The following is a 14,026-nucleotide window of genomic DNA, read 5'->3' on the forward strand; positions in this document are numbered from 1 at the left end:
CTATAAAATTACTTTATCATTCAAAACAATGACGGATGCCTTGGGTTTTTTTGTTTTTAAGCTGGATGGAAATTTTGTATTTCTACCTTTCACTTGAATTTAAGTAAAGAATTACATCGTCTCTGCTAATCAAATATCACTCTATATTTAGTGCCCCATCTCACCTAGTATCCTGTTGTTGGAGTATGTGCTTGACTGCCTGAGCCAGAGTGAACGTTTTTCCTGTCCCATAGGGACCGATGATAAGAACAGGAGGCAGTTGTATTGAAAGCGGAGTAGTGATAGCCAGAACAGCCTCTTTCTGCTTAGCATTTAGCCGAGGGTCCAACTGCTCATCCCATTGTCTGTACAAAAGGAGGCAACAGAGTTTAAAAACAGAAGCTATGACAATCTGCTGTCAGTCAGAAATGAAATGAGGTAAGATTTCAAAAGCTTTAAAGAACTTAAAGAGCCTATATGCTACTGTATTGCTTGTGTCACTCTGAGGCACACTGAAACAAATCAACACATCTAGCCAAACGATCACATGCTTTAATCACAAAACTTTGGTAATATTTGCAGTAAACCGGTTGGTTTGTTGGGTTTTTTTTTTTTCAAAAGGAATCTAACTACTTCCCAACTTACATTATCTCATCTAACAATAATTAACCTGCATAGTACCCATTTTAGGAAAGTATATGCTGCACTGTCACCATTTTGATAACAAAAGCAAGTAGACATACAATGATTTTCTATGCAAAATGCAACATTACTTACATTTCTTCCCTGCAGTATTTACATTGTCAACTTTAAAAGTCAACAGTTATACAACCCCAGGGCTTTGTAAAAATTATCTACAATGCAACTAAAAAACAATTTTAAAACTAATGCCTACCAATTAACTACGAACTTCTCTTTGGGGGGTGGGGGTGGGGGGGTGTGTTGAGATCATCAAGGCACATACCTCTAATGGGAAAGCAGTCTAAAAAACGATTTTTGCTGTAACCAGCTAGTGATACCAGCATTAAGATGATGCTTTCAGAAAATTCCAATGAGCATAAGAGGTTAAAGATTTGTAGACACAGTTTTTAATATTCCCACTGACAGATTTAAAAGTAGACACGCATAGTAAAAACCACCTGTCACTGCTGCACATATGGCCATACTTCAGTAATGTGATCTGCTCTGGTACAAGCCCTCTGCTTCTTACAGACGGGGGAAGTTTCTACTCAGTAGTAGTTAGCAACAGGGAATAAAAAAAAAATCAAGAGGGAATTGACTGAATTCCTAACTTCTAAGACAGCTGTGAACAACAAGCTGGCAGGGGACTCTAGGAAATACTGGAAATTAATAGGGATGTAAAACAAAAATAGAAGAAAAACAGGGACAGACAATTTTGCATCAGTCCATAGTGGATCTCAAGGTAGGGCAAACCAAGCCACCAGATGGAAAAAAACATGCTCGTTACAGTGAGTTAAACTGAACTACAACCATTATATATATCCTTTATGTATATAAGAAACATAAAACAATTATAGAAATAAATGTCAACTAGAACTGATCTGTGAATTTCTGTAAATATAAATTTCCAAACATAAAACGGAGAACACAAAGTTCTAGCTTACTTGACTTACCTTTTTATTGAAATCACTGCTTACTGCCAAATTATTCCTAAACACTAGTATTTCCTTGTAAGATTCACCCAGAACTTAAGACTGTCACTGACCTCCATTAGCTTTGTAGGACAACCCTATGCAAAACCCATTCCCTTCTTTCTGCCTTTACTGTCAAAGCTTTGATGAATGCAGCATCCTCACCTAGAACACTGCTCCCACCCTTTTATAGTCTCTGTTCTTCCTACACTTCCGAAGACAATTAAAATTTTTCCAGTAACTTTTGTCTCACGTTATCTCCCTGTCTCAGGTTTCTGGCCAGATCACTTTTCTTTTAATCCTTGAGCTATCTTCTGATTTGTACCGCATCACAATCACACTCTTAATTCTCACCTCCAGACCACCACACGACTCCTCGCATGCTGTACAGGCTATCAGTTCCACATACCTCTCATTTCCCTGGTTTTTAAGTACAGAAACCTTATGCCTCTCTCACCCTTCCCTGTGCAGCAATAACACTGACCATATTCCCTGAGCAACACAGCCTGGCATTTCTCTTCCCTAAGCTTCCTCTTCAAGACAAACTATTTGCCCTGCATCAGCCTTAAGTTTCCTTAGAAGTATTTATATGACACAGGAGTTTATATTTCATAAAGGGAGCTGTAAGACATACATACAAAGAATCTCAGGACTGCTTGCAAGTGCAATGCCGGTCCTTCCAAGACTCATTCCCACGCTTTTCCTAGTCACCCCCCTCAGTGATATGTCCAAATTTGGGCTCATTGCATCAAACTCAGAAAGTATTAATGGATCGCTCCTTGCAAACAGAAATCTGCACGCTTGAGATCCTGCAAAGTAAACTCCTTGTAACTGGTATTTACATTCCTATAAAGTATCATGCATATTTTTCAGTGAAGAACAGCAGAACAGTAAATATCAGTAGCAGATTTGTTTTCTACAGCTACAGTACAACTGCAATGCCTATAAAACCACAGCTCAACCGCAGGGAAAACCAATCAACAGACTCCAGTCCTCAGAAATCACTTCTCTTGTCTTATTTAGAACAGTTTCACTCCCTTCTCTGAACCATCCTCACCATTAATGAAGAGCAAAGCGTGTTTCTTGTTCTAGGGCAGATTTTAGCCATCTGTTATGAGAAATTCAGTACTGCATTACCATACAATCTTTGATATTAAAGTGTTTGCATTCTTGTACCTGTTGGGACTCCAGGGTATGGTGGGAGTCATGCTGACATCTGGAAACAAAATACTGTTGTCCTTAATCCTGTCCAAGGCATAATGCATTTCACAGAGGGGTAAGCGATTTAACTGAAACTGAAGTTCAACCTGCAACACAAAATGAATGAATAAATGAATAGGTGAACCAAAAATAATTAATTTAGAAAACACTCATTAGACTTCGCTGCATATGATACATTTTTATCTTCCTGAAAACTACTGACTCTCAGAAGAAAACAGCAAACATCATTCAATCAAAAGATTTGCAATAAAATCAACTTGCATTTTTTTGGGAAGCAAAGACAAATACAGCATTTTCTCTAATGTAATTATGTTGTTTGATGATTAGATTCCACTGTACTTTCAGAAAAAAAAATAAAGGGAAAACGTTCTTGGAATTGTTTTTGGAATACAAAAATACTCCCAGAAAATATTATTGTCCTAAAACATTGGTTTTTAAACTATAAGCTTCCGGCCCTTCTTGTAAGAACAACCTTGAAACAGTGACAGGCGAGAAATTTTTACAGATCAACAGATGATATAAATCAGATGTGTGACCAGCAGAGATAAGACCCAGACATTTTTTATTTCTAGTCAAACATTCTGGAATAATATAACTTGTCATTTATGTTCAATTATTAGAACTCTCCAAAAGTTAATTTCTAACAATTAGTTGCTTATCAATACATTCATTTTTTTGTTGTCTCAATTACTTATGTTTTAGTACTAGTAAATAAAAGATAATGCCAACAAAATTCTGGTACAAAGCCAGAAACGACATGCAGAGCACGTTAACATCCCTGATTAAATTCAGAACTGAACAACAGATAGTGAATTCAGTTTATACATACATATACTAAAAGAGCAAAGAGAAAACTACATTCTAAATTTGAACAGTGGATAAAAGCAGCTCCTGGGGAAACAATTCATAAAAACCGTTTACTCAGATTATCATTTACACGTATTTAAATTTCAATTATTAATCTCTCCAAAACCAAACAGATCTGATCAGAGCATTGCGCCAAAGAACTAAATGTTAACAACTAAAACAGAAGCCTTTATACAAAATTTAACACAGCTTTGTACTAATATAAAAGAGCACAAAACCACCCAAAGCTGCTGAAGAACCTCACGTGACTGACATACATTTTTAGGGGTTTTTTCAAAGCATTGCTGTCTATCACTAAATATTTATGTAATTACTGTGCTACAACTCTAATAAGCATTTCTGATTAAATAAGAGTAAATAAGTACCTTTCTCAGATTTACAATGAACTGCGAGCATGCTGACTAACAGCCAGCCAAAATACTGCAGCCTGTCTGGAAAAGCACCCCTCATTTACCTGTAAGCATACCAATAATATTTAAAATATCTGTGGTCATCCTTACTGACAGCTTGCACAAGCACTTTACAGAAGCTGGGTTTGTATTACCAATCAACAGATGACAAAACTAGGAACAGAGTAAAGGCGTGCCAAAGCGGGCACATCTCCCCCATCACACCACTGACGAGACGGGGCAAAGCTGCGGCTGAGCGTCCCATGTCACCCCGGAGAAATGCCGCCAAGGTGAAGCAGCCATTCTAAACGTTCCCCCATGCCCGAAGCACAAATCAGGTCTCAGATCTATTAATTTTCTCCTCTAGGACTCACTGATTTCTCTCAATCAGTCCATTATTACTTGATCACACTTCGATCTCACGATAATTATTGCCACCAACCAGAAAGTTCAACAAACACAAAGCAATACTAGAATATATTTTTGTTATTATCTTTTCTGGCAACTTATATAAAGACTTTAAAAAGTCCTTGTTAACCAAAATAAGTTTTCCTTTTGTACTACAAACAAAATCCAATTTGTTGCATTAAAGATCCCTGTGGTTATCAAAATAAGACAGCAAACTTGGGGGAAAAAAAGAAAAAGTTAGAAAAGCAGACAATCACTCCTCTAAACATGACATGCCTCATTCAAAGCCATATAAATTTCTTCCATGAAGCTCCTCCTATGGAGAATTCCTCCTATGGAGGAATAACTTAGCCTTCTAGATTTAACTACTTGTTGGACCTGACGCTCCTTCATCTGCCCACAAAGTCACTTCCTACCACAGGGATCACACCTGTAAAAACCCCCTTGTGCACCAGTAATGTTTATTACTTGAAGATCTTTCAAAAGGATTTGCAAAACACAGCTCAGCATTTTCTTTTTTCTAGTATATTTAAATATTACACTGCTTGTATTATTATGTAGCATGTAAAATCAACACTAGCTTTGCTGTAAATAAACAATGTTTGCTTGTATCAGTGCAGAATGTAGCTATTAACTTTCAGTCTCTGGCAGATAGGAAAACATTAAATATTCATCTTGACTATCACATTTTACAGCAAGATGTAGAACCGTACCTCTGAAGAAAAGGGCAGTAATGAATAAGTACAACATGAAGCATGGAGTTCACTAAAGTGATGGCAACTGGTAGGAGAACTTTCTTTTTTTTAATAGGAGGCATGAACGTTTAAGAAATTTTTTTCCCCGCTGTTCCACCATGTAGTTTATGGCTATCCACTACCTTAGTGAATACCCTGGTCTTCAAAAGCAGCATGGCTTAGCACTCGTCCAGAACGACAGAGCCAGCTCATCCTGCCCGAGGGGGACCTTGAGCTGCCTTCCAAAGCTCTCTCCTACCCACTTCTACCCAGTGCCAATTTGTCCGCCCCACAACATCCCACAGATGTTTGGGAAAGACTTCCACACAAATGGCAACGGTCCCAAGCTCACAGTTTGATCTATACAGGAAAAATATCTTTCCTCAGACAGATCCAAGGCTAACAAAAGACCACCCAATATAACAATGACCATTTAAATGCAGAAAAACTGTGATGCTCGTCTGAGCGACACTTTAATAGCCCCTTCTGGGAGTCCAAGCAAGGTGCCTAGCATTAAATACCTCGTATTATCTACCCGCATTCACCACTTTCTTTAACAGCTGGTGATTTGTTTTGGTTTTAATCCAGTTTGGATTGAATCAAAGTTATATTTGCTGTTGCAGAGTACTGAATGAGGCCATCTGTGAAGGAAAGGCATGTAACCTGCTTTAATATATATTCCGCAATAAGAAAACAGTGGGAAAGGAAGTTAATCCATTGCCAGTTTCACAGAACAGAATAACCACTCCAAAAATAAAACAGTCGCATGTTAGTTTGGTCACCGAAAAGAGCAGCAGCCAAGGGGTTTAAAGCACCAGTTCGCTCCATCCCACCTTCACGAATGGTGCACTTGATAAAAGCAGAATTGTGTCTTTATTACAGTTAAGCCAGGACAACAGCAAACAAGCGATCCGGAAGCTTCCAAGATGAATTATTAGAAGAGGAAAGGAAGGAAATCACCTAACTTATCCAAAACCTACAGAAATAAAAGTAATTTTGTCAATGTTTAAAAATCACATAGGGAATACTAACTCCACTGAAGACAACAGCAAAATTTCCAGCATCTTTAATAAATGCTATAGCTCCAAATTATAACATCCTCAATTCTAACCCGAGGATCCCTTTCCAAATTTGCAGCCAATACTTAATGAGAAAACATGTCCTCACAATTAGAATTCATTACAACATAGGTAACACTTCAAGGATTTGACCACCAGTTCACTGATACACGTATGAAGTACTAAATGATTTTACAAATAACTTTAGGACCCAATTTTTAACGCAGACTAGATTTGCTGCCTCAGGCAAAGTTTTATAAGACACTCAAAGAAAAATAAGCCAGTTACTGAAGCCCCAGCTCATTTTGCATTCCAGTGGAGTTTGATAGCATCAATTAGTAAGTTTAATTATAGTTTTAAGAAAACAAACACAAAGCCAAGAGCCCAAAACAACGTAAGTCTTCCCAGACCAATTATCCATGTTAAATTAAGACATTAGGATTCTTGCATATGTTTCCCCAAAACAAAATGAATGGAAGGAGATAATCAGTTGGTGAAAATGCATTCATTTCAAGCAATTCCAGTGACCTTAATTTGAGGTTATTTCTTTTCAGTAACAAGATCAATCACAAGGCCTACAGCAGACACACGCTGGGGATGGGTGAGGACTTTTAAGTATTTAACTTAACTAGAGCTTTTTCTTCCCTTACATGCATTTACATCTAATGCACAATCTTGTTTGCAAACTACACTATACTTAAAAAAAAAAAATCCTCATCCATTTCATGTTAACGGCAAAGTAAACAAAAGCCTGATCTTACTGCCAACACAATTTTCTCTAGCAAAAGTGTTATAACTCCTCATTTTGTGACTGAATGTCTGCAAGACAGATAAACATCTGCCTTGGATATAAGTGTCAGCAGAGTGAGAGCCATGGAGGCAAGTATTATCATTCTGAAACACAGCATATGTATAATAAAAGTATTTATTCACCTTCCTCCTGCCTCCATCTACCAACCCTCCTCATCTTCATCAAGAAAGTACTGTAAGTTGAAGGCTTTTCCACTGAAGGACAATATTCCTTTTGTTCTGATATGGGCACAAAAAGCAGTACAAGGCCCATTCATAACCTCAACAGACCTTATTAGAAATTCATCTCACCTCAGGCCTAGGAACAAGTAGTGGAACCCACAATGACACAGACAAAAAGAATAAGAAGATACAAAAAGAAGAGTCCAAGACACAAGTTATCAAAGACAGAGTTCTAGCTGGCTATGTCAAGAGCAGCAGAAACTTTTTTCTTTAAAAAACAAACCAAACCAAACAAACAAAAAAAACCAAAAACAACACACAACACCAAAACCCCAGAGTAATAGAAAACTCCCTCCTTTGACTTCATTAAGAAAAAGTTCCTGAGGTCTCTGGTGAGAATAGCTATGATGGACAGAACTATAGAAGTCACAAAGAGACTAAGCTGGAGAAAAGTCCAGGCAGCAGGAGTAGGCAAAAAATCACGCTCTCAAAACCATGAGATACAGAAGTAAAAATCTGTAAGCAATGCCTAACTATCTCAGAAGAATTTTGCCAGAAATGGAGTTCATTAAAATGTATTTTTACTCTGTGATGGTTCCAAAATATTAATTTCTTTTCCAAATAATAAGCCTCATATATACATGCAACACATGCACACACACATATATATGTGTATACTTATGTATAAAGATTTCACCTATCTGAAATACTCATCCATGCTCTGCTTTCTGTGAATGAGGACATGTAACAGAATTCCTTTTCATATCTTCAAGCAATTATTTTGGGTGGAGCCCAAAGCAGACACAATGCAAACAGTTCCCATACCAAACCCACTTCCGCTCAGACTCACCTGCATTTCACAATCTGCCCGAAGATTAAGTTCTTCACAGCATTCCCTGGATACCCTCAAGAAGATATAATCCTTTGTTTTCTCCTCAATAGCTGCTTCATAAACCTTCTCTTTGGTTCCTTGGGTCTGTGCTGACTTCTCTTTAGTGACAGGCAATAAATAAACAGCATTGACTTTGGTCATCACCAGCCGTCCAGCCAAAGTGTCTTCTGAAAGCGTTTCAGTGAGCTTAAAGCGGCCAAAAAGTTGTCCATTTTGGGCATACTTTGCACCTCCAGAAACACCAGTGAGCATGAAGCTTGCTACAATCTGCAATTGCACTTTTATGTTGAACCTAAGTAAGAAAGCATCAAGTCAGTGCACAAAAATGCTCTCGGATTTAGAAATTTCATGCATTCATACTGAAGATTCACTGCCTTACATTCTAAATGTGTAACTTTTAAACATAAATAAATACAGCCAAACTGGCCCTTCATAAGTACGTAGCTGTCGAATGTTTACACATTTTCCTTTTGATTATACCCTATAAAACATATGTTCAAAAGAACCAACATCTATGGAGCTTAAAAAAAGAACCCACACAAGACAGAATCAAATACATAGCTGTCAAATGTTTACACATTTTCCTTTTGATTATACCCTGTAAAACATATGTTCAAAAGAATCAACATCTATGGAGCTTAAAAAAAAGAACCCACACAAGACAGAATCAAATACTAGATTTTCTCAGACCAAAATAAGTTTAGGGTGAATTAAGAGTTGCTGTGCATGTCACAAAGCAGTAAAAAATTCTACTTAAATAGTCTGTAAGCTTATATTAGGTGCTTGAGGAGAGACATGCAGGCAAAGAACAGAGTAAGATTCCTATTTACTTCATTTCTCTCTTCCAGGCTGCACACCAAAGATGGTAATCTACATCTTAAAAGGTAAATGGTATTATACCTATAATTCAGAGGGATCGATTAAAATGTCTCGGAAAAAAAAAATCAGAATGTAGGCATTAAAATGAGGTCATTTTATTTGAAATGAGGGAATGGCATCACAGGCTCAGACATATAAAGCATCTATCCACAGAATTCCTATTAGCAGCAAGTTCCTCCTGTAACCAGAGACGTAACAAATTTAATCTCTGTAGTTACCATTTGCTAGAAGTCACATGCACAACACATTAAAGTGACTTATTAGCACACTTTATTGACCTCTCACCAGTACATACTAATCTCCTCCTAGAGCATGTGGAGGTTTTTAAACAGATTGCTTCAACCTGGTTTTAAGAAGAACAAAAGGGGGAAAAGGTCCGTCAGACTAACTAAATCAGTTCTCATCAGCAACTTTTTCCTGAATTTGCAGTAAATTACAGAAAAAAGAAGTAAAACCCGAAAGTTTTCACAAATGAAATAAAATCTCTTGGAAAAAACCTCATTTTCTTGTAATACTTTTCATATTCGGACTGTTTTTATTTTATCTCTTGTCCATCTTATAATTTCTATTTTAACCTAATAAACTGGTAATTTCTTGTTTAAGCCCAGTAGTGTCAATAATCATAAGCCCATAACAATAAAATCCAACATTTTAGCTCACTTACATTTTCCTTTTGATTATACCCTATAAAACATATGTTCAAAAGAACCAACATCTATGGAGCTTAAAAAAAGAACCCACACAAGACAGAATCAAATACTAGATTTTCTCAGACCAAAATAAGTTTAGGGTGAATTAAGAGTTGCTGTGCATGTCACAAAGCAGTAAAAAATTCTACTTAAATAGTCTGTAAGCTTATATTAGGTGCTTGAGGAGAGACATGCAGGCAAAGAACAGAGTAAGATTCCTATTTACTTCATTTCTCTCTTCCAGGCTGCACACCAAAGATGGTAATCTACATCTTAAAAGGTAAATGGTATTATACCTATAATTCAGAGGGATCGATTAAAATGTCTCGGAAAAAAAAAATCAGAATGTAGGCATTAAAATGAGGTCATTTTATTTGAAATGAGGGAATGGCATCACAGGCTCAGACATATAAAGCATCTATCCACAGAATTCCTATTAGCAGCAAGTTCCTCCTGTAACCAGAGACGTAACAAATTTAATCTCTGTAGTTACCATTTGCTAGAAGTCACATGCACAACACATTAAAGTGACTTATTAGCACACTTTATTGACCTCTCACCAGTACATACTAATCTCCTCCTAGAGCATGTGGAGGTTTTTAAACAGATTGCTTCAACCTGGTTTTAAGAAGAACAAAAGGGGGAAAAGGTCCGTCAGACTAACTAAATCAGTTCTCATCAGCAACTTTTTCCTGAATTTGCAGTAAATTACAGAAAAAAGAAGTAAAACCCGAAAGTTTTCACAAATGAAATAAAATCTCTTGGAAAAAACCTCATTTTCTTGTAATACTTTTCATATTCGGACTGTTTTTATTTTATCTCTTGTCCATCTTATAATTTCTATTTTAACCTAATAAACTGGTAATTTCTTGTTTAAGCCCAGTAGTGTCAATAATCATAAGCCCATAACAATAAAATCCAACATTTTAGCTCACTTGGTAATTAAACATTTACCAAACCAAATACATTTTTTTCATATCTGGCAAATCATGAGTCTTCTACAAAAACTGCAAGTTTGCCCCCTTGTGGTAACAGTTGCTCCTTTACATAATATGGGCATTAAGTCAGATCCGAATTTCACACTCCTCTGCTCTCAAAAAGCAAGAGATATCTCCGTGCTGAATGTGGATTTCTTTGGTTCACAAGTAACCACAAAGGTTACTCCACAAGCTACAGTTTAAAGGAATCGCCCAAAAGCATGTACTTCAGGGAGCATGCTAGAATTAAAGGTAACCCTTCCAATTTCCACACGTGCTAAAAAACCCCAAAACCAAACAAAAAACAAACTTTCTTCTATACAAGTGCTGCACTAGCCCAAAGCCGCTATCAGCAAGTTAGCAACATCTAAAGCAGCTCATATCTCATTCAGATGATTGTTAAAATACGATGTAAAACATTTAACACAGTAACCAAGGGCTCAGCATTTTACATAAGACACAATCAGATGCTATTGTGAATTTATTTTGTTAAAACTTTCCTAAAGTTGAATCCCTATGCTACTGAATATGCATCAGCTCATTCTCAAATTCCGATTTGTAAAAACGTGCTGGAAGACAGTATTACTGCCATTCTGAGACAAGGCACAAGTCTTTATAAATGACTAAACTGAATCTGCTGTGCTAAAGAGAATCTGAAGTTTAGAGATTATCAAGCAATTTCTATTGAGTAAGCTGACACCTTCTGGCAAACTGTTAAACTACAAAATCCTCTAAGGATTAGATTTTTTTAAAAAAAAAAATTATAATCAAAATTTGCTTCTTTCATCCATTCTTCACCCTTGCTTTGCAGGTTTATATAAAAAAGGTTTTCAGTCAGGCTTATACAAATCAAACAAAAACCTACGTTTCCTCCTAAGCACTGCAAAATCCCAGCCTAACTGCAGTGTTAATTAAACTAGCTACATAGAAGCCTGTTGGTCATATTTAAAATCACAGAAATTAAAGGAAGACTTCATAAATCATTAATTCATCCAGTACCAATGCAAATGCTAAATTCCCAAAAGGCGAATAAACCCCTCCTGAACAAAGCCCCATATAACGATTCTTAAAAGTACGTTCAGCACATTTCCTCTTACATTTATACATGCAGAGTTCAGACAGGGTGCGCAGTGTGACACCTACCTATGTATTGATAAATGTGAGACACAGTAACGACAAAAGCAAATTTATTTTCCATCAAAGCCAGTATTTTAAGTTTTCACAGCCCTGAGGATAAATCTGCTCTGTAATTCTGGTAGCAGACAGTGTACTGTGCGGAAGGAGCTATACACACACATGCATTCTTTAATGTTCATACAAGAAAATACCCAGTAAGTTCTAGCCACTTGAACAATTATATGCTGGTTTTCTTTTGAATGTGCAAGAGAGAAAGGAAGAGTTTTAAAACCATCAGCAGATTGTATGTAGGGCAAAACTTTCCAAAACCAAACTAGTATGGAGATCAGAACATTGTTCTGCTTTTTCTTACAGAGTATGTTTGCATTTGGAAATTAAGACAGCAGTGGCTCCTTTATTCTAACCTTTATTACTCTGTTTTGTGATGTGCTCGTGCTAAAGTGTGCCTCTTGAAATATTAGAATAAACCTGATTTAAAAGTAAAGTTCCCTGAGACTATCCAGCCACTGCAACTTTCATCCAATACTTTTCCATAGTTGCACTCAGGTGATCCCACATAAAGTCTGAAACAGTGTTTTCCTAGAAAGTGAGAAATCATCAGCATTCTTAAAACCCAGCAGTGCACTCCAATCTGAACTGCAGGCACTCACGTTATTCCAGTCTTGTCATAAGAGACCATGTTGACAACACTACTACTTCTACGATACACATACAGAAACCCATTAGAGAGTAGCAGCTCATCAACATTTTCACTCATGGCAACACTTCAGAGGTATTACAACCTACTTGCATTTGTATTTCTGGGCCCATTTCTAGGCTTGCAACCCTGACACTTCACTAGAGAATACCAAGCGTGTGATCTTAGCCACAGAGGATCAGAAAGAGTGCTAGTTTGAGCCTTGCTGCAATAAAGTGGGTCAGCTACAAGATCAAAGGAATATTTCTGTCATCAACACTATCAAAACAGAAGATTTCAAGAACATTATTAATACTTACTTTTATTAATCTACTAGATAGAAAAAGAAGAGCAATAACAGAAAAAGAAGAGCAATAACTTATCGCTGCACCAAATTGTCCAAAGGGGAACATTGCACACTGGATACACTTATTATTCTTTTATTTCTCCAGGCATGCTGCTTTGCTTTCCTATGAGGCATGAGAGTGTAATTCTCAACGTGAAAACTCACTCAGTAAAAATATTGTTTACTTCTATATCATATTTCATAATGTTTAATTTAACCTACTTTTGTTTCAAAAACCTTAGAAAAGTCAACCTAATTATAAATATGTATATGTATATGACAGAGAATATTTCTGTATGCTGAAAAGTGTTCAAGCATGACTCCTCTGTATGTTAGATTCCAGCTCAAGAGCAGACGCAGCAGCAATGAACGATATGAAGAAAAACAGTTCATCTTAGATACAAAAAAGAAATTGAGCCATTTTTCTGCTTTAAAAGCATTAGAAATACAGCTTCTCATTGTATTTTCTTCCTAAATTCTAGAGGGGTGATTCAGCTGAACGTCTGTACCTCCAGGAGTAGTCAGTCTTAAAAAGACATTTCTAATTTCGAATTTAAGTAATCAATAGAACTAAATTTGCTACCAAATTAGGTTAAAGGGAAGTTACACCTTTTTGCCTTTCTATGCTGAGTAGTGCAACACTTTAAAACTCTTTCACACCACATAAGCGCAGGCAAAATTTTTAACCACAAATATCAAACTAAAAAAGGCCCCATGACACAGGAAGCTCACATCTTTTTCCTAACTCTGCATTTGCTCATACAGCTAATCCAGTTGGGTAATATGCACATCATACCTAAAGATATCACAGAACAAAACAACCCAAAAAAGTATACTATATGCCTTTTATTCACAAGCTGGTTTTTAGCCTATTTAGAGAATAAATATAATTAAATCAGCTGCCACATCATCCTAAGATTAGTGTTTGATCCACCCATAATTCAACCTTTTAAAAAAAAAAAAAAAAATTATTTTACACTCCCGTCAAGGCCATTTACACCAAGATTTCATATATTACCTTGCTATAATCTACTTTCACCAAGGAACAAAAATATGATTCCCCCTATTAGTATCTTTTTGTAGAGAGCGCCAAGAGACTATAAACAAAAATAATTATTATCCAGACATTAGCAAAACATTGTACAACAGC

At 36.6% G+C, this 14,026-nt stretch overlaps 1 protein-coding gene across 1 annotated transcript in view; it reads right to left on the reverse strand.

Moving 5' to 3' along the window:
- HELZ (helicase with zinc finger) overlaps nt 1–14,026 on the reverse strand; it is an 89,887-nt gene that overhangs the window by 39,943 nt on the left and 35,918 nt on the right. The window contains exons 13-15 of the mRNA XM_035897709.1: nt 8,131–8,464; nt 2,808–2,938; nt 165–344 (exon numbers count right to left, since the gene is read on the reverse strand). Coding sequence (XP_035753602.1) covers nt 165–344; nt 2,808–2,938; nt 8,131–8,464 — 645 coding nt within the window. The remainder of the gene's footprint in view (nt 1–164; nt 345–2,807; nt 2,939–8,130; nt 8,465–14,026) is intronic.

This window comes from Egretta garzetta, unplaced genomic scaffold, assembly GCF_000687185.1.
Source record: "Egretta garzetta isolate BGI_Z169 unplaced genomic scaffold, ASM68718v1 scaffold787, whole genome shotgun sequence".
NCBI classification, from domain to species: domain Eukaryota; kingdom Metazoa; phylum Chordata; class Aves; order Pelecaniformes; family Ardeidae; genus Egretta; species Egretta garzetta.